Genomic DNA, 23,892 nt, shown 5'->3' on the forward strand with positions numbered 1-23,892 from the left:
GGTAGGGGAAAAAGGGGGAAGAGATGATGCAACTGCACATCGCCCGCCTCAAGGTGGTAAGGGGGGGAGGGGGCGAGGAAGGAGAAGGGAAGAGAGGGGGAGGGGGAAAAAGGAAGAGATGGAGAGAGCTTTGCGCGCCGTCTCTCCTTCACCCTCTCTCTCTCTCTCTCTCTATCGCTCGCTCTTTTGCGTTTTCGTTCCAGGCCGCAGGTTTGAAATAGCCCAACGGACTTGGGACTCGCAGTATTTATAGTTCGAGACGGCGGGTACGTACTGCCTCGATTAATATCCTTTTTCCTCATATTATGAGTCGTTGAGATGGCGACGCGTGTAATCAAACGTGCTGACGTGGCGTAATTTGATTGCTCCGAATGCTATAAATTCAATAGTTGTACGGGTTGTGCTGAGTAAGACATGACATGGCCTCGTACTAACCTAAGCTTGTAAGTCTAAAATCATTTTTTTAATAATAAAAAGAAAAAAGAAAAAAAAAACTTGAGGCTTAAGAGTCGAATGCGTGCTAACATTAGAGCTCGAGGTCAAACTCGAGCTCGATCGAGCAAAGGTCGGAGGCATTAGATGCTAAGACTAGAGCTCAAGGTCGGGCTCGAGCTCGAGCAGAGGTCGGAGGCATAAGATGTCGAAACCATATATAACTCAAGGTTGGGCTCAAGCTTGAACAGAGGTCGAAGGCACGAGATGTCAAGACCGAGCTCAAGGTTGAGTTTGAGTATCAAAGTTTTGTTATATTTATCGTACTTGGTGTTGGATTTGGGTTAGAACTTAAAGTCATAAACCTAAGGTATTAAAATTCATTTTCAATTTGTATCAAAATTAAGATTGTTATATTTGATCCTACCATCTTCTCTATGTTTTTCTAAATCTCTCCTTCCTTATATATAAGGCCATGTAAGATCATTTAGAGGCTCCACCATGTCAACCTTATGAAAAGAAACACATAACCTATTGAACACAAACCAAATTATTCTTTTACTTTTTATTATTTTATTTACGGTTATCTTATGCTATATTTTTAAAATATATATGTGCTTTTTTAATTTTTATTTTTAAAATGTTTATGCTAGGCATAACACACACATTGTGTTTAGTCTAACACACGGGTAGAACACCAGTTGCCCAACTTTGATTTGTGATTCAAGACTATAATGACTTCAAAGGTTCATTATTAGATGCCAAAGCTCTCCTTTCTCGGAGTGTGACTATATTTATGTTGCCCTCGGGGTATAATTGAGTTGGTTATGACGCAGCAGACTTGCAGAAGAGGGCAAGAGTTTGAATCATGACAAAGTTGGGTAATACCCTCCTGCGTCGTGACCAACTGAAATTTCTCGATTTACCTCCTCACAGATATATGGTCTGGGGCTGTTAAAGTGATGAATTCCACCTTTTTTGCAGAAGAGACTATATTTATGTTAAGAACTTGAGAAACAAATCAACTTGAATCGAGCACAGGTCATTTTTGCACTTTTTTTTTTTACAAATTTGGCAAATAACTTCAATGTATTAAATAATTCCGGATTCCACCTTTTTTTGCAGAAGAAGAGACTATATTTATGTTAAGAACTTGGGAAACAAATCAACTTGAATCGAGCACAGGTAATTTTTGCTATTTTTTTGCAGATTTGGCAAATAACTCCAATGTATTAAAGAATTCATACGTTAATAATAAAATAAAATAAATAAAAGTTTTTTTTTATTAATGAATGCATACGTACGTTCTCTTTACCTACCACAAATAAAACAAATTAAAGAATGCATATATACTTTAATGAATGTTCTTCTTTGATTTCAAGTTGAGGATCAGAGATTTGAACACATGCAACAATATTTAATTTGTGCTCTCGTTCTTTGATTCAGCACACGCATAGAACGATCATGATCAGATAGTCTTCTCTTCCGGGGCCTCTTCGCCATCATTCGCGGAATTCTGACGCTGAAGATTCATCTGTTGGTAGAACCTCGCGATGAACTCCTCAGCCCACTCGTCGACCACTTTCGGCGCCCCATCGTCGGCGCCGCAGCCGCTGCTGCCTCCCTCCTTCTCCGCCGGATCGCCAAGCGCCTGCAGATCCTCCGCAGACGCGTAGCGGCTGATACAATCTTCGTGCGAGGGGGAAGCGGCGGGCGACGGGGTGCACACGTCGTGGAACGCCTCGTGCCCGGCGGGCGGCGGCGGAGGCAGCAAACTCTGGCTGCGGCGATCAGCCTGGAGACACAGAGGGCGAACCGTCCCGACGAAGCCGAGGCCCTTCAGCACGCCGTCGCCGCCGTTGCTGGGTGTCAGGATGGCAATCTCCTTGCCGATGCGGGGCTTGCTTTTGGAGAAGAAACGACGGATGGCGATGAAGGTGGCGCGGATGATGCTAAACTTCTTCTTCGCCTTCTTCTTGTTCTTCTTCTTCTCTTCAGATTTCGCCGGAGAGATGGTGGTGGCGGAGGCAGCAGCGACCACCATAACATTATCGTCGCCATTAATATCCTTCTTCTCCATATCGATCGATTTATAAATATATAAATAAATATAAATATAAATATAACTAGGTGAAGGGCGAGGAGATCCTCGCCCTCTGTATGAGAGCGTACGCAACCTCGCAAAGGCTTGTTTGTCCTTTCAGCTCTGTGGTTCTGAAGGAGAAAGAGAGGTTTTATACACAGGCGAAGACTTCGCTAATGGCTAGAAAAAGATGGATGCGTCTGTGGTGGGAATGAAAAGCAAAGCTACAGGGAACGTACCTGTCTATTTTTTGCCATTAAAGGAGCTCGATATATCGATCGATCGATTGATCGAGTAATTAAAACTGAACAGGAAACAGAGGCAGGTAAGATTTTGGTGGCTTGAAATAATTGGTGGCGATCTTGTGGGTTAATGTTCGTTCGAAAGTGAGTTATTGAATAGGAGGAGTGATCTTTTTTTCTTTAAACTTTTAAATTTAAATCTTAATCTTCGTTCGCAAAGGAGGAATAATTAATCTCATAATGATTTTTTTTTCTCTTTTTTTTTGGAATTATGGATTGTGTTTCGTTTCTTACTATTTGAAAAAGGAAAAAAAAAACTAATAGGATAATTTCGTTGCCTTTCGGATAAAACTTTCGGAAAGGACCAAAAATTTGATATAATTAAAAATCGGGGTGTTGCGAGAATCGAACTCGCGACCTCTCGCACCCGAAGCGAGAATCATACCACTAGACCAAACACCCACATATGATTCCAATCTCAGGTAGTTTTTCTAAATTAATATTTTCTTGTTAACGAGACCACAGAAAATTATCACCACGACACCCTTCGTAGTTCAAATCTATTGTCCATTATTTTAAGTTGATTCCTAACACAAATTTGACAAAGTTTCTTGCAATTCCACAAGGGTAATCTATTGTTGAAGTAGTGTTGATCCAATAGTCTAGGTTAAGTCAATCAGTTCAAATATGAGTTGATGGTTTGAATTGATAAAGCTCGATATGACAATGTAGATCTTGTCCAATTTGTATTTTTAACATCCCTTTTGATTATCAAACCACCCCTTTAAATAATAAATGTATCATTTTATTGATATACTTTTTTGGACAAGTTTATTCCTGCGAATAAGAAAGTTAAGATTGAGACAAAGACGATGCCATATTGTCCCGTCCAAATAATAAGAATTTGAGATCGAGGTGAAATCGATAGGGCTGGTTTGGTACGGTATACCGAATTTTGTATACGATACCGTATACCGTACCGAAAATTTCGGCATAAAAAAATCTATACCGTTACCATACCGAAAATTCGGTATACCGAAATTTCGGTATTTTCGGTATACCGAAATACCGAAATACCGAATTTTCAGTATATTACACCGAAAATATTGAAAATTTTGGTATACTGATAATTTCGGTACGGTATTATACCGAAAATATTGCTATACCGAAATACCGAACAATAATAATTGCGTACCGTTACCGATACCGAAAATTTCGGTACGGTATAATACCGTACCGAATTTTTCGGTATACCGAAATTTTCGATATGGACGGTAAATATCGGTATGGTATGTGCGGTATACCGAAAATTCGGTATTTTTTCCCACCCCTAGAAATCGATATCATATTGTCCCACCCAAGTAAGTTTATCCCTACAAATAAAAATGTTAAGAGAGTTAAAGACGAGATCATATTGTCCTGCTCAAGTGTTTATAATTTGAAATAGAAATACTTCAGATAGTTTTAAGCTCTACTAAACTTTCAAAGATCTAAAACTCTTAAAAGCTGAGAAGGAGAGCTTGAGAGCTTAAGAGAGAAGCCTTGGTTACTCAAATAATCTCAGAAATTACTTTCTCATTTATTTAAAAAATTGATTTATCCTTAATATATAAACCAATTTCCCAACACAATCTTGTGCCTTTGCCTTTGATCTCCAGTTAAAACATATTATGGCAAGTGTTATCACAAGGGTATGGGCAATCTATGGCCTTCACTTGCGATCTTTCAAAGTACCAGTCGCCAACTGATTTTGCAATTCCCTATGAGCAAAGCAAAGCAAGCAGAGGAATTTCAGTTCTCACAATCACCAATTGTTTGATCTATCTTTTTTTACTTTCTGAAATTCAAGCAAATACAAATTAAACACATATATACTCACCTTAGTTCCGATAGCAGGTGAATTGTCTCCAAACCATCTATCTTGTCTTTCTGATTGACAGTGGTCGAAACATGAATTTATGAACAATCCACTCTGACTTGATGCAGAGAATCCTTGCAGGGCATTAACCATTTCATTCCTGAATCCTATACATACATCACTTTGTTTGTTATTTATTATGTGTGGGAATTTCACATTCAATATTAATTCATCTAACTTAATACGTATATATATACCTTGCAAGAACTGGATTTGGCTTGAATTGCACTTGGAATGGTTGAACTTGCAGTCTTTCCAGTAACCTTCAGGATCTGCATTTTTGGGGGCTAAGCTTTCTTGAATCTGAGTAACAGACAATCAACACTCAGTCCAGGTTTGATATATCAAATGGATTTAAAATTAAAATAATAATAATAATAAAAGATGGTGCATATTCATTCACCTGCCACACATCGTATGCTGCATTCAGAATGAAAGTTGGAGTCTTGATGCCATCCACAATGTTTTGTGGAAAGAAACACTGCAAGAAATGAAAAACTTAACACACACACACTAAATAAGCTGTGAGAAAACAAGCGTACCAAAGAGGCTTCCATTCTCGATGTACAGGAAGCAGGCAAGTTGTTGGCCACCCCCTAATTTGCGTAGACAGAACATATAAATAGGTTAATCATGCAAGATCTTCCCTCAGAATTAAGCTTAATAATTCTTACTAATTTACTACCTGAATAGACACCACTCCTTGGAAGATAGATCTTAGCGAACGACCACCAGATACATCGACACTGATGAATTATATTCCCAAGTAGAAGATATATATATAGTTAGTAAGTTATGCATGAGTTTTTGGTTTCTCTAGCTAGTGCATGATTTTGTTGGCTTACGCGTCAAGGAAGAACCCAGCATCAGAAAGGCACTTGACCACCGTGCCAGATGGAAAAAGTGCTTGGAACTGATCGCAATGTAATAGAGACGATAAGCCTCCAGCTGAACAGCCACTAAGAAGTGCCTATTGGTCGTCGTAATTTAATTATAAGTTAGTATAAATATAAAAGAAACAAATTTAAGAGGATCGGAGGAACCTTCTCAGCAGAACGCATTCCTTTGGACATGAGCTCCTCCATCACAACTGACCAGATCCTTTGACCTCGAAAGTATAGGCCATTTGCCTGTAATTATATATAATTGTTATTATAAGTACAAATGTCTCAAGTAATTGACTAGTTGTAATCCGACTGACCTCATCGTAACCCTCTCCGGCAAACGATCCACTGTCGCAGTAGCGTACGCGAACTCTGTTCCAGTTGTAGAAGTCTGTCGAATTAAAGAACGACGACGATGCCATTAGCGTACAGTATTCTTTGAGAAACTTTGTTTTTTTCATATATAAAATGAGAGAGCGAGCGAGCACCAGGATTTTCTTCAGGTTTATTGCTCAATATGCCAGAAAACTCTATTTGCTTCTCCATGTAGTTTGATGAACCATGATGAGTCTTCTTGCGATAGACGCACGTCCGGACGTTGTTGCACCAAGCTCCACCCTTATTTAATTTTAAAATGCAATCTATTCATTGGCAATCTACACTACAAATATGCATATATATATAATAACAACATGTTTATCGATTCTCACCTCCAAGTCCACAAGCCAACTGTTTGCACCTGATCCAAACCCCGGATCGAGGTGGTATCCAGGAACAGTTCCATCCAAACACACTGCAAATGTACAAAACTAGCTAGATGGTGACATGCATGCTTAGTTGCTTACTAACTCGTTTGGCAATTACTGTAAACTATGATATGATGAAGGAATATAATCGATCAAGTAGCTAGTGCGTAGCCATTAAGAAAAGTTATGTTTAGTTTTTAATTTCCTTCAAGGGTTTGGTAGATCGATATGCATTACCTGCTCCTCGGGCAGCAGCAGAAGGAATGAGAGTCAGATTAACAAGAAGAGGACTGCCTGAGGCAGAAGTCGCTGCTTCTGTCTCAAGATATGAACCGTCCAAAAGCTCGTAACCTCGACTATGGTGGATCATTAATGGAGAGCAAATCACGAGGAGATAAATACAGAGCGCCGGCAGGAGCTTCATGCTGTACCTCTTCTTCGTCTCTCTTGCTGCGCTAGTTCCTAAGTGAAAGGAATTGAAGGGGAATTCAGGAGAGGATGACGAGCTGGAAATTAATAAACGAGAAGGGAGAAGGGGAAAGGAGAAGACAAGCGTACGCGCGTATATGAATACATGCCTTCAAAACTTTTGCAATATTTTAAGGAAACAAAAGATACGTACACGGAATGCATTGCCTTTAGGGTTTGCGTTGGTTGAGGAAGGTAGTTAAATGATTTGATGGCTTTCCAATTTGAGACCGCGTCTCATACCATAAACTACCATGAAATAAACGCAACATCTCTGTAACCAAAATTTACTTTCCCGTTTTGGTCTTCCAAGGAAGGAAAGGATTAAGATTTTTAACAAATAAGATTTATGCGAAAGCTTCAGATTTCATCTAGATTATTTTACACATGAATTTTAAATGCTTTTTTGCCAATAAATTAAATCACCTGCATTATGATTATTTTTTTCCAAAATGAAGACATTTATTGCAAATAATATATATATATAACTTTTTATTCAAATAATATTAAAAAATTACTTCTACTTAATAAAAAAATATTTTTAAATCACAATATATAATAGTTTTAATCAAATTGCTGATCATAGTTTTGAATACAATTATTATAAGTTGTAATATTTTCAAGAAAATAGGATGAGTTATTGTTTTCATATTTTTTAAAATTGAGTTGCCCTTTTAATAAAAATGATAATAAAAACTGATCTTTTAATTTACTCATTTTTTTTTCTCAAAATGAAGGCATTTTTTATAATTAAATTATGTGTCCTCAGACAAACAAAAACATATCATAATTACCTTCTAAAATGATCATGATACCATTAAAATTAATTTTCTTTTAAGTAGTTACTATAAAATTATAATTTGACATATTATCAGAAAGTTATAAAATTAAAAACTAATTATACAATATGAATGAATACTAATATTATAGGAAATATGACAAAAATATATATTTATTTTTAAATGGATCATTAATTGTAAATTATCAATAAATAAATAAATAAATCAGCTATAATTAATAGCCGGCCTCAATCTATATCTCCGCTATGCTAATGCACCATAAGACCAATTAACAGCACAACTCGACAAAATCGGGAAGAAGGAAGAACTGCATGTGATCCAGCGATGGATGATGAATCCGATGCCGGATTCCAAACCCCGGCGATTAATCCGAAGCTTGTTTGCAAATCTACGTCCCTCTATATATCTGCTGTCGTTCGACGTCGATCTTTCAGAATTAATCAACAGCCATCCGCAGATTCCGATGATCAGTTACCTTCACTAGCTAGCTAGCTTGCCTAGCTGCCAATTGCCTGCCATGGCTGAGAAAGAGGGCGGCGTCGTGAGGAAGGGGCACGAGGAGGGGATGAAGCTGTCGGCGTCCCTTCTGGAGGAGTTCGGGCTGCCGGCGGGGCTCCTGCCGCTGAAGGACGTCATCGAGGTGGGCTTCGTCCGAAGCAGCGGCTACATGTGGATCCTGCAGAAGAACAAGGTCGAGCACAACTTCAAGATGATCAGCAAGCTCGTGAGCTACCACGCCGAGATCCACGGCTACGTCGAAAAGGGCCGCATCAAGAAGCTCAAGGGGGTGAAGGCCAAGGAGCTCCTCCTCTGGCCTCCCGTCAACGAGATCACCGTCGACGATCCGCCCACCGGCAAGATCCACTTCAAGAGCCTCGCCGGAGTCACCAAGACCTTCCCTGTCGAGGCCTTCGCCGCCGACAAGTAAGTGATCAATTATCTATGATTCTGATCGCAACGATGCATGTGCTTCGCCCCTTATGAATAACACAGAACGAGGATCTTCGATTAAGTCTCTGAATTCAGTACTGCGCCTGGCTATAAAAGTGATAATGTGCAATCGAAAGAACCAAGACTATCATTAAGCACAAGAAATCATACAACATGTGATACAAGAAAACATACAAAGTGATTATAGGATAGCTAGAATCATCGATCGTACAAGTCTTCTTCCTCATCAGAAACGTCAAGCATGGCCAAAGCTAAATGACTTCTCATTTCATTCATTCCCATCGTTTCGTCCGACTGAACACCATATCCAGCAGCAAGGCAACCGTTCGCCATGAAACTTGACCAATCACTGTGGGCGTCTTCTCCTTGCAGCATTCTTATGACATCGATGATGCTTGGCCTCGCGGTTTCTTGGCTGCTTAAACATGCAGTTGCAGCGAGAAACATCCGGTTCATTTCACTTGGGCGATAAGATCCTGGTTTCAACTTGGGATCGATCAATTTTTCAGCAGCTACGGCTCCTTGCTGCAGAAGAGGGTTTGCCTGCCAAAGTTTGCAGATAATCTCATAAGAACAAGCTAGAAAAGCAGGTTCCTTAGCCCTCAACCAGTTCTTTGACAACTGATAAATCTGAATCCTTATGACAAAACACACAATAGCAGGTTCTGTTGTTGTATCATATCCACAGATAGCTGTTCTGTGTCATAGGGTTATTAGGTCAGTCAAATTCTATATGATCTTGGACCAATTTTGAGGCAGGGGTGTAGGTAAGTGCACTTCACTTTACATACCATCAACAAATCAACTTGGACGTATACATTCAGCAATAAATTAACATGCTCAACCATTGCAACCAAGGTTTCAAACATGGTATAATAGTTCTAGGCATTGTTCTTGATATTCTTATAGTGAATAATTTACATAAAGGTCTAAACCATTTGAATAAAAGTAAAAGTAGAAGCAGTGCACAACATAGATCAATGGATCTCGATGCTTACCAACAAGACCAGGTTTTCCTCTCCTTGTGGCCTAGCCCTATCAATAGCTTTCTGGCCGGTAATTAGTTCCAAGAGTACAACCCCGAATGCATATACATCAGTTTTGTCTGACAGTTTACCATGTTGAAAATATTCAGGTGCCAGATAACTGTAGATGATGCAACCACATGAAAAAACCAAAGAAGTTTAAGATGATCACACCTTATTAGAAAAATAACTCGAGGTTAAATAACTTTCAAACTCTTACCCAAAAGTCCCCTTGACACATTTACAAAGAAAAGGTAGAGAAGGACCATTGGTCCATGTAGCCATTCCGAAATCACAAAGCTGAAGATCACAAAGAAGTAGTGATATTATAACAAAAGTATATATAGCATATATAAAAGATCAAAGTTTGTTCTCTAGAAGGAAAAGTAAGGAACAATTAAGTATATCACAGCAAACCAAAAAGGAAGTTGGTTCTCCGAGGAAGCAATGAAACTATGGTATGGTTTTGAATGTTTCAGTAAGGAAATTTATTATATATTAACACACAAACAATTTTTTTCATTAATTTTCCATTAAAAGCATTGTCATTGTGTCAAATAAAATTGATATTATTTCACAGTGACTTTTCATACAATCCCTTTTCCTTATCATGTAGACTGTTCTTTTGCTTTTGAAACTCTACATCAACCCCCTTATAATCCTGCTAGCAGAAGGGAAGTACCTCATTGTACCATTTATCACCAGTATTCCATACCTCTGGATCACCCCATGAATCTTGGATTGAGGAGTTTCTAAAGCTATTTTTGTTGGATTTTATTTTTATTTGGTGGGCCTAAATGTTGCTTGTAGGCACGTGGATGTATGCAATTAAAAAAATAAATCGTTATGGGGGGTTTGAGTTATTGGATATGGGGTTCATATGTGTAGAATCTGTTATCCCATACCGTTATCATTAATGGATTAATAATGGATGTGTTCATATATATAAAGTATGGTCTTTGTTGGATTAGGAATTTTCTGACCAATCTCTACGCACCTCATCAGTGAAGAGATTACGACGCCATCAACTTACCAACCTTCTTGTTCTTCTTCCTTCTTTAGTCAACATTTACAGAGACGATGACAATGCCGCTGCATTCAGGTTCATCATCTCTATTTTGGCAATTTAATTTGTTGTTCCACTATAGATCTTGATGAAACTAGATCCTTGTGCATCTTCCTTCTCTACTCTCAAGCCACCACAATATCCATCCTACCAGCATCGCAATATCTAATAGGTCTCACTTATTGGTTAAGAATCTTAGTAATATTTTGCTTTCACCCTTGCTTCATTTATCAACTACTACTTAACCTTTGTACTGTATTTCCTCGTAAAAGGGTAGTATCGTGCACGAAGCTCCCGCCAACTATCAATGCACACTAGCTAGAAAGGCACCAGAAAACTAAGTATAAACATCAAGATGACTACATAGGCAGGCATCAGGTTAAATTCAAGATGATAAGAACAATGAAGCAACACAATGAGAACTTTGAATCTGCAGCTGATGAACTAGGGCTTACTTTGGGGGTCTTGTTAGAGGAGAGGAGGATGTTGGAAGGCTTGATGTCTCTGTGGATGATGCACCTATCGGTGCCGAAGTGTAGGTACTCAATTGCTCGTGCAATTTCAATTGCCACCTTGTACCTTGCCTCCCAGGACAGCACCTTCCTCCTGCTTTTCTTGATCTTTCCTGCACTTCCCAGCAATTCAGCAGAGTAGTTTGTGTGAGGGAGAATTGATTCACCTTCCATGGACGACGCAAGGGAAAAGGAGAGCACCTTGGAGATGGAGGTGGTGATCCAGACTTCCTCCAGAGACATATTTGTAGACGAGGAAAAGACCTTCTTGATCAACGCAAAACCCTAGCAAAGGAACAACGAATGGACTGCGAAGAGAAGCAACTATCATCAACTCCCTGCAGAATGCCTTGGCACTGTCCCGATCCCGCCCCTCCACTCGCTTTATCGCCACCGCTCTCCGGCCAGCCCCAATTCTTCCTCTGTACACCCGGCTGAGGCCTCCGCCGCTGATTTCTCTTCCTGTAAACAGCAGTGAAACTTGAATTATCCGCCCAATTCCAGAAAGATAAGCTTCGCCATGAGGGGAATGATACCTTTGGAGAAGCCCCGGGTGGCGGACGAGATCTCCGAGTAGCTGAACCTCAACAGATTTCCGGTAGCAGATGATATGGTCCGCTCTAGAGCCTCCAGCCCTTGCCGCTCCCTGAGTTTTAACGCATGGGCGTTCCCCCTTCCTGATCCCTCCTTCTCATCCTCCAAATTCACCAGCAGCAACACCGGCGTGGCCGCCGGAGTGGCAGCTTTTTCCATTACCTCCTCCGCCTCCGTCTGCGAGCCGAAGCTCAGCCGAAACGAAGAATGCGCGGACTCCGCCTCGGCCGCCGCATCCGCTCGAGCCTCCGCTAGCAACCACGACTTGTTCTCATCCTCCCCGCCCTTCCGCTGGCGCTGCCACCGCCTCCTCCTCACGGCGCTCGCCCTGGAAAGCATGACGCTCGTCCCCCAGGCCATCTTCTCCCAAGAACTTCCCTTTGTGACCTCGTCCGTCGCCGCCACTCCCCGGCCGCCTCTCCCGGTCGCCAAAGTGACATCTTCGGCGTCAATGCAGCTGCCGCCTCCCCTGCCATCGCCGTCGCCGAAGCCGCTGTGGACGCAGCCCATCTGGCAGAACTGATCTATCACCCCTCTCTTCTATTCTTCCACCAAACTCAAAGAATAACCAAAAAACAAATTGAAGAAGGAAAAGAAAAACAAAAGAAGAAATTAAGATCGAAAGCGACTGCTACAATTACTTCAATCGCTCAAAAGTGGTGAATAAAGTGGGATAAGGAAAGACGAACAAGAGGGAAGAACAAGAAATCAGTGGATCAATTGCTTCCAGTCCGGGCAGTCAAGATGCGCTGCCTCCATCTCCTTTTCCTTTTGCAGCATGTTCAACACAAGAATTTGGAATATTTTATTTTCGTTTATTTTTCAAGATACATTCCAGATTTGAGTTAAACTCTTGGTTAAAAGTCAAATCTTGAAAGTTGATCGTTGTCAACGAAGAAGCGGCCATTAATGCTTCAAGCTACATTCTCACCAAATCGTACAACCACCTAAAAGAAAATTCTCCATGCGAAACACCCTCTATAATAAAAATTATCTTAATTTATGATTAAAAATACCACGAACTGTGTAAAAAAAAAGGCAGAAAATAAAAATTATCAAAATAACACCGTGCATAATTTGGCACCTCACAAAACAATACTATCTTTAATAAAAAAAAGATGAATCTAAATTGCTTGAGAAGCTGCTTAGTACAAAATACTTTAAAGCTATTTTGGTATGTAATTTTATTCTTCGTTGTTGTTGTAAGAGACTGTTTTTGCAATTCGAATACGAGACTATAAGATTATACGATAGCAACTTTACTATTACTCCAAACTAGACATGCTGCTTGGCTAAAGTTTGCGACCTTCTTGATCTCCCGCGATAACTCTGAATCTCTGGTGCCAACATCTTGAAGTTCAGAATAGGCTGTATATGCTGGTTCAGAGCCTGCTGAAGGATTTGCAGCATTAGGAACTTGACTCTTACTCTGTGTCTCAGCCAACATCTGGAAATATGCATGAGGCCCCCAACCTAAGTTCCAATACAAACCAAAATTCAAATTCATTAGTGGCTTTCCATTAAGAAAACACCTAGAAAAGTTATGGTTTCAGCATACCATTTGCATCGTATGGTGGTGGAAAGAACTGCAGATAACAAAAAGAAGCAACTACCAATCCTGCAAAATAACAAGTATTTTCTGTTCTGAAATCTGAAGAAGGATTTGTTAGCAACAGCCAGTTTAAACATGCAAACCTATCAAACCACCAACAACCACATCTTGCCAGTGATGCCAGTAGTCGTCTACTCGAGAGATGGCCACGAGGGATGCTGCGAGTAGAGGAAGAAGCACAAGGCAAAGTTTTGCAACATGGCCCCTTCGATCGAAAGCTTGCATTTTTCCTGCAAGGTACCATGAAAGAAATCCTAGTCCTGCAAAACTCCCTGTGTGCAGATGGACTTGACTTGATCAGCAAAGAGTGTATCGCAATGCAAAGAGTTTCTGTAACACTTACCTGAAGCATGTCCACTAGGGAAGCTTTTGTGCCCTTCATTGATATCACTTTTTTCTCCATGGCATATCACACTCGTTGTGAAATTATCATACTCCTACAGTGCATATCGACGATTCAAGTACTAAGCCATGCCTAGTCTGAAGCTCGAGAACAAAGTATGTGATTGATGAGCTACCTCCTTGCCGTCAGGAAAACATCGCCAAAAGAAGTCCGGTCGAGGTCGGCCTACTGCATCTTTGATAGCATCAGTTATCACCGCGGTGATAAGCACAGAGTAGAGAAGACCTGCAAATCCACCTTCTGTTGGAAAACCAAGAAAGAAATTGGACAGAGTGGTAAGACAAGTAAGACGAACCCAGTGTGGCATGATGAAAATCATACACATCCCTCCTCCTCAAGTAGACTGCATAAAATATTATAGTTGGCAAGAGAATGGCAAGAATCTGAAGAACACATAATGTTGATTTCAGTCAGTATTCACTTGAGGATGATGAAAGTTGACCAAATTGAGGGAATAAGATTACATTAACTTACTGGAACTGCCCAAACTGGAACTGTGTTGCTTTTAAGTGGGAATCTCAGATCAGCCATCATGTCCCTCCCCACAAAGCGATGGAATGGCTCTATGACATTCAAGACGACCTCTATCACAACAAGCAGCAGTAGTATTATCCAGTCATGGAGATGGAACGTTGCCACCTTCATTCCATGAGATTTTACGGTGTGAGATCCCAACTGAATATCTGCCATTATCTTGCCCCGGTCAAGCTTCAGAAGAAGAGCATGATAGTATCGAAGAATATTGAGACAGTGGTTGCGAGAACAGAAGAAGAAAAGGGAGGTACTTAATTGGCTTGATGAAAACAAGAGGAGGAATGGAAATTGTGGAGCGAGGAGGAAGATGAAGAAATTAAGGATTGACCGGAATAGATAAAGGAAGAAAGAACAATGAGTGGACGCTGTCAGTTCCTTCTTGCTAACAAAACTTAATCGAAAAGTCCAAACAAGAAATGCTAAGATAGATGGACTAAGTCAACGAGAGAAGCTGAGCAAGTTAATAGATTTTTCCTGTGAGGGTAGCACATCATCTTCCAGCTAGGTTAGTTCTTTTCTGCAACCAAAAAAAAAAAAGAAGGTAAAATCTATCATTCCACACGATCGGTCCTATGACCATCTATAAAGAAGTAAATTGACAATTACATATTAGTAAGAGAACTCGAACCGGAACCTCAGGCATCATATATTTCCAAATTTATCACTTGGGATAAGACATTTCGACGCTAGGTTAGCTCTTGCTTTGTAAATAGAGGTGTCAATGAGTCGTGCCTTGGCTAGCATAGTTCAAGCTTGTTCAACCAAGTTTCGATCTGAGTTATACTCGTGCATGCCCAATTAGCAAAGTATCCGGCAGCTGAATCAACAACTCTAAACACATATCTAATACCCCAAATCTTCAACATAGCAAACTTTACAAGAACTAAAGGGAGATTCTGTCAAAAACATACCATTAAGATTGCATTATCATTAATCTGCATCACATTTCAAAACATACCAAAAGTCTCACTCTGTTGTTAGTTCTTTGATTAGCAACAACCAGACACAATATTGACAGAATAAAGTTGGTGATTGTGAAATTTGGCAGTACATTTTGCAATGCACCGAACCCTCTATATCAAAATTGCATTTGCTAAACCAAACAAAGATTTGAAACAAAGTCCTTGCCTTAGATGACATCTTGCTGGCCCAGACATGGTAGTGGATCTCATTCCAGGAGTCCGTTGTCTCAATCACTGACAGAATGTTTGTGTGAAGCTTCAGCACGGGCTTCCTCTAGCTTGTTTAGTAGCTCTTTCATGAAAGGTGTTCTAGTCCCATGAGTAATTCTTAGTATCTCTATTGCTTTGATGAACGATTTAATAGAATCTTCTGTGAGTTCTAGCAGCCTGAAAAGAACCTTGTCACATGAACAATAAACACTCAAGTACAAAAATAAAACTTGGCATATTTCGTGGACAAAAGAATTCCTACAGATTCGACCTCAAGGATGTCTCGGCCATCTTATATTTCAATGCACAATTCACTAGGAGCTAAGAGCATTTGCAATAATGAAGTCATTTAGAACATTTCATGGAGAAGAAGAAAAAGAAATATAGCCATTTACCACTCGAGCTTCCCACGAGTATAAAATTGTAGGCCAATCATGGGATGAATAGCTGGATAGATCCCTGCAGGAGAAAGAAATGATTGCATAAGCTAAAACTTCCACATTTAATATAATGTCATTCAAAACAATCCACCAATGTTTATATATGTGCATTATATCAATTAGATGTATATTATAGTAGATTTTAGTTGACAAAAGGGTTTTTAATTGGACCACATGAACTAAAATTAGAACAAACTATTCTTTCTAGTTCTAAGTTTATGTGGTCTTGGCCAAAACCAACTTTCTTTCATCATGTCTCAAACATGCATGATTCTTAGTACCATTGCAAGCATAGGGAAGCAAGGCCATAAGGGAACTTACAACATAAATATCATCAACGAGATAAGTGGAAAAAAAAATGTTGCTATTTTTAGGTGATTTTTGAAAAAAAAGATAAAACTCTGTACTTTCATAAATTGGAATTGTCAGACAGCAATATGCTAGGGCACCTTTCCAATCTTTTAATTCCATCAAAACCTGTAAATGAAACAGATATCAATTATGAATGTTCATTCAAATAGGCAAGCATCGCTTAATATAAATGTGGAGGCAGTAGACATTAAAGGTAGATTAAAAAACACATTCTATGATACGTTGCCACAATAGCACTCAGACCTTCAGAAGATTTTCACGGGTTCGCAGCAAATTGAGAGAATAGGGATGACAGAGTTTAAGTTGCAGCTGCTCAACAATCTTGTAGACATTTTTTGCTTCAGAAATATCTAATTTTATTAAGATTCTTTATGTTTATCATAATGAAGAATTATGGCAAAGTGCTAGCAATTATAATATGATATTTAACAACACCAAGCAACTGACTCTGGATTAAAGACAGATCATGCATCGCAAGCAAGCAACCAAAAAAAGGATACAACCAGAGGACATCAAAGATGATGCTTTCCCTTCAGCAAGTGAAATTTCACTAGCAATTTTTTCTATATCTAGCATATCCCTGATGGTACCACACTTCTGGCATGTGAAAGATTGGTTATCTGTATGGAATACCAAAGTGAATGATGTGGTAATCCAAACTAGTGAATGTGGATAAAACAGGGACTTATGATCAACAGATTTAGAGTTAGCAGCGTCTGGCATACCTGAAGCAAGAATGAGGAAGCCATTACACTGCTTGTCCCTACACCTGAAACCTTCGAGAATAGCAGTTTGCTCAAGCTCCTCATGTAAGTTCTTGATAAAATAGTTACAAGATCAGGTGTAGACAATAAAATTAAACATGCCAGATATGAAAAATACTAAACTACATTGCTTCACTGAAAATGACTTATCCATAATTCAAAACAGAAGAAAAGTAACTATGGAACATATAATTGCTGGAAAGAAATACCTTGGTACAACGAGCACATGTGCAAGTAAAAAAATATTGTTTCAGATCTTTCTTCCTTGTACCGGTAGTTGCTGCAGTTTCTATGTAACTAATCAAGATCTGTTAAACAAAAACACAATAGAAGAAATTTCACATATTAATGCCATGTCTCACTGCTGGCAACATAGATGGATAATAGAAAGAAAAAGTTTGCTAAAGTATAGGTGGATATATATTACCTCGGTACCTTTAGTTATAGGCTCTGTAGCACGTACAAAACCCACCCGATTTTCAAACATCAAAACAGAATTAGGAACACAACTGAAAAGATAATGACATGGCAGAAGGTTAGTTCACTAAATACTGAAAAGTATATCACCAAGCAGATGTGTAGAGAAACAAAACTAGGTAGACAACCTGTGGTTAATCATTGAAATTACAGGATACAAACCAGTTCCCAGGGGCCGAAGTTCCTCGTCACAGATTGTATGAGCATTGCATGAGAGCTACATCATGTACATCAGATCAAATATATTATCTTACGTTCTTAAAGCTAAACACCATAAAAGAATAACCCAGATGTATAATGTATGCCACAAACAAGAAAATCAAAAGATAAAGCTGATGAAAAAACAAAATCAGAGATCCAAGATTATTGAAAATAGGAAAAATACAAGTTAAACATTTATTCTATTTCATTTTTTGGTAATCTAAGTGTTCGGACTTCGCTCGACTAGTCTTGGAGGTAGATGGCCTTAGTAGTAAATTTAGTTGATCATATTGAATGGCATAGCATTATGATTGATGGCAGCAATAAATTGTGTTTACCTTAGAAAAATTATGTGTAATCTCCTTTAAATCAACATCTAGGGAAGGAAGTACCAACTTGACGAGGTTCGCCATTTGTGCGTAAAGCACAAGTTGCTCTTCATTGATGTTAGAGATATCTTGGTTCGTGCACTTTATTAATTAAACAGTGACCAAGGGAATATTACACGACAGAAAAAAGGTAGCAATAAATGAATAGTGAATAACTGAATATGTCAGGATACGAGACTCCAAAGTTGCCACCAAATTGTAGCTATCCATTGCAGTTGTCGGAATCACCTAAGCATAAGAATAGATAGTTGGATAAGTCATAACCAAAATATATTAATTAACCAACAACCGTATTCATACATTATCTACTACAATAGAAGTTGGACGTTCATCTCCTAACAGAAAACATAAATTCAACAAGCAAATATAACCATGATTAAAAAAAAGATTAAATGAAATTCATTGCCACTCAAATAATTCTTAAATTTCATCATTTAGAATGGTTGTTGTGCTGATTCCATCTAGGCCAATTGTCACAAATGATAATTTGTAATTGAGATTTGTATAAATCCTTGAAGAAAAATCTAAGTATGAAGGTACTAGTCAATAAATTTCCAATTTTATTTTTCTCACAAAAAGTTTGAGAGATAAATTTTTTGTTGAGGGATAATTCGATATAAATTTCCACATTTTTCTATAAACTATTTTCTAGAATTTGAGAACAAAAGCTGAAAAATAACAATAAAATTTTCCTAAACCAAACACAGCTAGTCTCCTTTACCAACAAAAACAACAATTTGTTAACATTTTACTGAAGAAGAATTGCAGTTATTACTTCTGGAGAAGCATAAGAACCTCTAAAGCGTTTAAATTTGCTGCAGGAACATAAAGTTGTTTGCCAAGAAAAATTCAATAAAAAACTACAAGTTAAAAAATAAAGTCCAATTTATGCAGGGAAAAAAAAAAGATAAGCCACATGCCCATTTCTGCAACAGCTGCAGTTTTCAAATGTGCAACATATTGTAGGAAAATAAGTAATCAAGATTAATTCAACCTACCAGCTAAAATAAGAAATAGAAGGTGCAATGAACCAACCTGTTCATTTTGCAGTTGCTTCTTCAATATAAGTCTAACCATTAGACGTACAGTAGGTGTAAGCAGCTTTCTTCTGTCATCACTAAGGGAAGCAAGAGCTCTACATTCTAGTTGATGTAACTTCCATTCTGATCTCTGAGAATGTAAAACACGGAAAAGCTAATAAATTAGCATACATATTGGACCACTATGGTTATAGCAACTGAGATTTACTATAATTATTTACTGGCAAATCATCTTATTAAACAATCACCTTAAGTAGCATGGCTAGCGTTGGAAGTCGCCAATGCAATGAAGAAAGAAAACCAATAGTTTTATTAGTCATAAGACTCACCTAACTTTCTTGTTTTCTCAACAGCATTCAAGCAATTTTCGGTTTAGAGTAGACCAGAAAAGGTAACTTAATATATGCAACCATAGGTAGTTTAATGTCTCCCTTTTATTTAACTCTATGACATAATCTAGAGCTAGTATATTCAGATCTCTTAAATCACCTTTAATTAGATCAACATTGTATATGAGTTCTATCTTTAGAAACTGATCTTAGAAAATCTTCGTTTATCCTTCAGACGTCTTCATAATTCTCAAGTTTTGTTAAACAACTTAGTTAACCACATTATGGCTTGGTCTCTCAAAACTCTACCAAACTTCAATCACAATATCACCAGAGCTTATACTTTCCTTATACCAATCTCCATATGTACCTATAGTGAAAGGTCAGTATTTCAAGAATTTATATCAACAGAAAAAAAAAACAAAGTCTATCTACTTGTCTAGCTAGTGCAGACAACCCGTCATATGGATGAGATTAAATAGAGCATCCAGTACCTACAACTACATAATTCCCCTGTTGAAATGCTTCCTAAAAACATTAGTACAGAAAGCGAAAAAAGGACCTAAAAGTTAACTCCATGTCGAAACCAATCAGTATTCCAATCCGAAAAATACCTGACAAGTATTTCCACAATACCATGCAACCTTACAGGCCGAGCATTTTCTTAGGTTGTTGGGGGTAAAACATCCATCACAGATCGAACTAGCAGAAACTTTGTTTGGCGCAGACGCATAGGGTTCTTGAAAAACGATCACATCACCTGGAAGATAATCCATCAATTAGCTTGTAAAACCTTACTTTCGCATAACTGGTACAAAGAACCAAAATTCAAATCGGGCAGAGGCTTTTCGTCAAGCGTTTGTGGATCAAATGGGCGACCGAGACTCAAGGGTCCAGTTTAATGCTAACGGAGATAATTGATAAGGAAGAGAGAATCGGGAGGAGAACAGAATCAGGTAACAGGGACACACCAGGAACGAAGTCGCGGGTGGTAACCAAGCCCCGGCCTTTGCCGGGGATCGACGCCACCGCCAAGCCACGAGACGCGAGCGCACGCTGCAAGTTTTCCATCCAACCGAAGCAAGCGCGCACTCCGCTTCTCGCTACGCTTCTTTAGTGCGGAAGATACACGTTTTTAAGAGTAACTTCCAAAGTTTAGGGTTTTTAGAGTAATTCAACCGCCTCCCTTTTCCCTTCTTTCCTTCTTCTAGAGCATTTCACAGTTGTGTCCCGAGAGCAATTTTTTTTTCTATATATATATATATAAATATTTCATCGTATCTTTATTGCAAAAATATCTTTCCATGTTATAGAGCCGCTATAATTATAATTACTATTGCTGTTATAATTATAAATTAGAGTAATTAGGTTCATAATTAGTTGGATACACATATTAATTATAACAACTAATGTCATCAAATTTATGATTGCACATAGGAGTTTATGATTTTATAAGGTCCACTTGATGTTGATTTTATAATAGATAAACAATGAAAAGAACGAGTAGTTCATTTTTTCCCCATGAAATAAATGTTAAAAAAATTAATTTTGTAAAAAACTTTGAACAAAAGTTAAAAGAGCACCTTTAGCATTTTTTGGAATCATCACGGACGCTCTCCTTTTGTTATTTTTGTTTATCCACGAATATTTCCTCTCATTAGTAATTAAAATAATAAATTACTCAATTACCCTCTAATATTTTATTTTATTATTATCTCTCGTTTAAATCTTGAATCAATTGAGTACATTGTAATAACTACGAAATCATAGTTGTTATACATATTATAACAACTATGATTTTATAGTTACTACAAAACATACTGAACTTATTTAAAATTATTCTTATTGTAATAGTTATAATTTCATAGTTGTTATAGCATATACTTATTCAAAAACATTCACATTGTTACAACTATGATTTCGTAGCTGTTATAATATGGATTTAATTATGTTCACCTATCATTCACGTTATAACAATTACGAAATTGTAGCTGCTACAATTGTTGTAGTAGATACGAAACCATATCTGCTATAACTATTGTAGTAATTCTGATTTCGTAACTACTGCAATTTGAATTTTATTTGTTCATCTAATATTTACATTGCAGCAACTACGATTTCATAGTTACTAAATTGCACCTCCAATTCAAAATTTAAATGAGATATAGAAGAAATATAATAATAAGAATAGAATAGTTGAATAATTATATATGGGTTATTGGTGGATGAAGACACATGAATTTTTGAAAAAACTGAAACGCCCTCTTGATTTTTATCCAAAAACTTTTTTTTAATTTTTATTTTGTCCTTTCCAATGGAGTTTAAAGATTAATAATAAAGGATCATATATAAAACTAAAAAATGGAGCATAAGGCAATTAAAGCTTGTTAAATTTGGAGCATAAATTTGTCAATATGAATGGCACAATATCCAAAAGCTTGTTAAATAGATTAATTGTTTAGCAGCTCTATCGTTCTCCCCCCTCCCAGCAGCACTCGCCTGCACTTGCTCCGCGCACGCCCTCGCTTCGCTGCTGCAGGCCCTGCGCCATCGGCGTGGGTCGTCAGCCACCATAAATCCAGATTCCACATCAACTACACAAATCTTATACTTCTTCATCTACGATTCAATGGCAAACTCGAAGTCGGACGCTTTGGGCGATCGTACGCCTTTACGGAGGAAACAAAACTACGCCCCCCTTGAATTGGCCACGCTGCTCCAATCTGCATTCATGCCGACACACCTTTGGGCTTCGGGCGATGCGATCAAGGAAATCGATTGATGCCGCAGCGGAGCTCCAAGGGCGTTAGAGTAGGATCTGCATGTGACTTTGCACGGCTAATTATCGCCTCTTTAATTAAAGCGGAATGATCTGCCGGGCTTTATAGAGAAGTGGAGGGACTCCTATACCCCCAGTAATTATTGCATGCCCGACGTACCATCCCGCTCCCTCTCGATACAGAGATTCGGAATCGCCAGTCCTTGCCTTTTTACTGCATCGCATGTGCAGTTCATCCGCTCGGTATGATTATACTTGATAATTTTTTTAAAGTTCAAAACTATCATGGCATTACAAAGGAGATTTATAGCACGCGATGATGAAGGAAATACAAGAGCTAGCTGAATCAGTAATTGTAGTAGAGTGGCGATCGAAACAGACAGAGATCGAACAGGATCATAGTCTTGCTGATTACCAGTTGGTGAGGGATTGATTATTGTTTGCTGGCAAATTAGCATTCTTCTTCACTCGCTCGACGAGCTTTAGTTGATCGCCTTGATTTCTTGAGAGAGAGATTTTGCCCGGCGCTGCTCTGCATCTTCCTGTGTCGGTTCCTGGAGCCTCTGTGGTCGATTAATTGGCCTCGGATTTACCGTGCTTTTTCGGGGGTGCGGATTTAATGAGGCTGCCAAGGCCGCCTTCTTCCATGGCGTAGTTCGAACGGTCTCCGACCAGGCTCGTCGCAGATTGGAGCAGAGTTTGAGAGACGAAATTTGCAGTCGGAGGGGCAAATTTAGGATTTTGACCATCAAAGATGGGATTAGAGCTACATGAAGAAACAGCGGCGGCGATACCGTTTAGATTGGAAAGAGGAGCGGTTCTAAAGAAGGAAGAAGGAAGAGGAAGAAGGGAAGGGAGGTTTAGGAAGGTACGTGGAGATGGAAGCGGCGCCGGAGTCGTAAAGATGGAGTCGAGGCCGAGAGAAGGACCCTGAAGGAGCAGCGGCAGTGGCGAAGGGCGGCGTCGGGAATCCAGTGAACTGCTGCACCATGGCGCGGAAGTTGGAGGTGTCGGTGGCGAGTACAGTGGTCGGAGCTCGCCTCGAGGCCCTGGACCGCTTCTTGGACCCCCTGGGCACATCGGGTGCAGCGGACGGGGGAGGAGGAGGAGGAGGAGGAGGAGCGGAGGCCGCCGGCAGGGCGGCAGTGGAAGTGGAGTTGGTGGAGAAAGGAGGAGACGAGTGGTGGATAGGCTTGGGCCACAGGGAGTCGAGGCTGAGAGAGTTATGCTCCGGCGGCGGGGGAAAAGGGAAGGAGAAAGGGAAAGAGGCGAGATAAGGGGAGAAAGAATCGAAGACAGTAGTAGGACCCGGTGGCGGCGTTGCGGGTGGGTTTAAGAAGGAAGCCAAGGAGTCGCCGAGAGAGTCATGGTCGTCGTTGTCGCCGCCGCCGCCGCCACTGCTCGAAGACTGGAAGCTGCCGCTGTAGGAGGACGCCATGCTCGTTGAAAATCAAAATTCTCTCTCTCCGATGTTGGCTCCGCTTTCTAAAACGTTCTGCAAAGCAAAGGCTGGGGAAAGGAAGCGAGGAAGGAAAAGGAGGCGATCGATGCGTGAAAAAGAGAGAGCAAAGAGACATAAAAGGTCGAGAGATAGAGGTCAGAGTTCCATTGGAAAGATAGATGAAAGATCCAATTGGTCATTGGGTTTCAGAAGATGTG

The 23,892-nt window shown here is 39.4% G+C and overlaps 6 protein-coding genes, 1 non-coding gene and 1 pseudogene across 8 annotated transcripts; 1 reads left to right on the forward strand and 7 right to left on the reverse strand.

The window, feature by feature from the left end:
• Positions 1–1,804: 1,804 nt before the first annotated feature.
• Positions 1,805–2,626, reverse strand: LOC141836971 (uncharacterized). The gene has a single exon (XM_074724461.1). The coding sequence runs from the start codon at positions 2,510–2,512 to the stop codon at positions 1,901–1,903; it is 612 nt and encodes a 203-aa protein (XP_074580562.1). The 5' UTR covers positions 2,513–2,626; the 3' UTR covers positions 1,805–1,900.
• Positions 2,627–3,147: 521 nt separating this feature from the next.
• TRNAP-CGG (transfer RNA proline (anticodon CGG)) lies at positions 3,148–3,219 on the reverse strand. The gene has a single exon. It is a non-coding gene; the product is annotated as a tRNA-Pro (tRNA).
• Positions 3,220–4,415: 1,196 nt separating this feature from the next.
• Positions 4,416–6,120, reverse strand: LOC141838786 (pectin acetylesterase 3-like). The gene is made up of 10 exons (XM_074726363.1): positions 6,048–6,120; positions 5,877–5,950; positions 5,719–5,805; positions 5,521–5,645; positions 5,361–5,421; positions 5,218–5,271; positions 5,079–5,156; positions 4,873–4,978; positions 4,637–4,782; positions 4,416–4,517 (listed from the first exon to the last, which is right to left on the reverse strand). The coding sequence occupies exons 1-10, from the start codon at positions 6,103–6,105 to the stop codon at positions 4,416–4,418; spliced, it is 891 nt and encodes a 296-aa protein (XP_074582464.1). The 5' UTR covers positions 6,106–6,120.
• Positions 6,121–7,859: 1,739 nt separating this feature from the next.
• LOC141842200 (uncharacterized protein At5g01610-like) lies at positions 7,860–8,563 on the forward strand. The gene has a single exon (XM_074730425.1). The coding sequence runs from the start codon at positions 8,091–8,093 to the stop codon at positions 8,499–8,501; it is 411 nt and encodes a 136-aa protein (XP_074586526.1). The 5' UTR covers positions 7,860–8,090; the 3' UTR covers positions 8,502–8,563.
• A 65-nt stretch (positions 8,564–8,628) lies between these two features.
• LOC141841251 (putative serine/threonine-protein kinase PBL7) lies at positions 8,629–12,249 on the reverse strand. Its single transcript, XM_074729399.1, has 6 exons — positions 11,664–12,249; positions 11,329–11,589; positions 11,071–11,240; positions 9,770–9,849; positions 9,523–9,670; positions 8,629–9,067 (listed from the first exon to the last, which is right to left on the reverse strand). Exons 1-6 carry the CDS (start codon positions 12,229–12,231, stop codon positions 8,723–8,725), a joined length of 1,572 nt encoding a protein of 523 aa, XP_074585500.1. The 5' UTR covers positions 12,232–12,249; the 3' UTR covers positions 8,629–8,722.
• Positions 12,250–12,844: 595 nt separating this feature from the next.
• LOC141838401 (lipid phosphate phosphatase 2-like) lies at positions 12,845–14,691 on the reverse strand. Of its 2 annotated transcripts, none has more exons than XM_074725858.1 (7): positions 14,211–14,691; positions 14,032–14,119; positions 13,852–13,961; positions 13,677–13,770; positions 13,417–13,605; positions 13,280–13,339; positions 12,845–13,194 (listed from the first exon to the last, which is right to left on the reverse strand). In XM_074725858.1, the coding sequence occupies exons 1-7, from the start codon at positions 14,424–14,426 to the stop codon at positions 12,965–12,967; spliced, it is 987 nt and encodes a 328-aa protein (XP_074581959.1). In that variant the 5' UTR covers positions 14,427–14,691; the 3' UTR covers positions 12,845–12,964. The 2 variants fall into 2 exon arrangements, with proteins under 2 accessions (XP_074581959.1, XP_074581958.1); XM_074725857.1 differs by having other exon boundaries at positions 14,226–14,467.
• Positions 14,692–14,992: 301 nt separating this feature from the next.
• LOC141840158 (histone-lysine N-methyltransferase ASHR1) lies at positions 14,993–20,525 on the reverse strand. The gene is made up of 14 exons (XM_074728064.1): positions 20,426–20,525; positions 20,069–20,214; positions 19,121–19,255; positions 18,259–18,313; positions 18,035–18,153; positions 17,624–17,712; positions 17,446–17,527; positions 17,228–17,326; positions 16,980–17,070; positions 16,755–16,874; positions 16,498–16,604; positions 16,290–16,359; positions 15,838–15,901; positions 14,993–15,619 (listed from the first exon to the last, which is right to left on the reverse strand). Exons 1-14 carry the CDS (start codon positions 20,523–20,525, stop codon positions 15,460–15,462), a joined length of 1,437 nt encoding a protein of 478 aa, XP_074584165.1. The 3' UTR covers positions 14,993–15,459.
• Positions 20,526–22,478: 1,953 nt separating this feature from the next.
• Positions 22,479–23,671, reverse strand: LOC141842187 (uncharacterized; annotated as a pseudogene).
• Between the last annotated feature and the right edge of the window lie 221 nt (positions 23,672–23,892).

Source organism: Curcuma longa, chromosome 11 (assembly GCF_044706935.1).
Source record: "Curcuma longa cultivar G26 ecotype Majalengka, Jawa Barat chromosome 11, ITB_CL_G26_1.1, whole genome shotgun sequence".
Classification (NCBI taxonomy): domain Eukaryota; kingdom Viridiplantae; phylum Streptophyta; class Magnoliopsida; order Zingiberales; family Zingiberaceae; genus Curcuma; species Curcuma longa.

Coding starts and splice junctions, on each gene's coding strand:
- LOC141838786 (XM_074726363.1), bottom strand. CDS start 6,105: ATGGAGAAGCAAATAGAGTTTTCTGGCATATTGAGCAATAAACCTGAA. Junction 5,806..5,876: donor CCGGAGAGGGTTACGATGAG/GTCAGTCGGATT, acceptor ATATAATTACAG/GCAAATGGCCTATACTTTCG. Junction 4,979..5,078: donor CAGCATACGATGTGTGGCAG/GTGAATGAATAT, acceptor TCTGTTACTCAG/ATTCAAGAAAGCTTAGCCCC.
- LOC141836971 (XM_074724461.1), bottom strand. CDS start 2,512: ATGGAGAAGAAGGATATTAATGGCGACGATAATGTTATGGTGGTCGCT.
- LOC141841251 (XM_074729399.1), bottom strand. CDS start 12,231: ATGGGCTGCGTCCACAGCGGCTTCGGCGACGGCGATGGCAGGGGAGGC. Junction 11,590..11,663: donor CACCCGGGGCTTCTCCAAAG/GTATCATTCCCC, acceptor TGCTGTTTACAG/GAAGAGAAATCAGCGGCGGA. Junction 9,671..9,769: donor TGTGTCAAGGGGACTTTTGG/GTAAGAGTTTGA, acceptor CATCATCTACAG/TTATCTGGCACCTGAATATT.
- LOC141838401 (XM_074725858.1), bottom strand. CDS start 14,426: ATGGCAGATATTCAGTTGGGATCTCACACCGTAAAATCTCATGGAATG. Junction 14,120..14,210: donor TTCCAGTTTGGGCAGTTCCA/GTAAGTTAATGT, acceptor TGTGTTCTTCAG/ATTCTTGCCATTCTCTTGCC. Junction 13,606..13,676: donor CCCTAGTGGACATGCTTCAG/GTAAGTGTTACA, acceptor ATCTGCACACAG/GGAGTTTTGCAGGACTAGGA.
- LOC141842200 (XM_074730425.1), top strand. CDS start 8,091: ATGGCTGAGAAAGAGGGCGGCGTCGTGAGGAAGGGGCACGAGGAGGGG.
- LOC141840158 (XM_074728064.1), bottom strand. CDS start 20,525: ATGGAAAACTTGCAGCGTGCGCTCGCGTCTCGTGGCTTGGCGGTGGCG. Junction 20,215..20,425: donor CACCCGCGACTTCGTTCCTG/GTGTGTCCCTGT, acceptor ATTATCTTCCAG/GTGATGTGATCGTTTTTCAA. Junction 17,528..17,623: donor ATTTCAATGATTAACCACAG/GTTGTCTACCTA, acceptor TTATCTTTTCAG/TTGTGTTCCTAATTCTGTTT.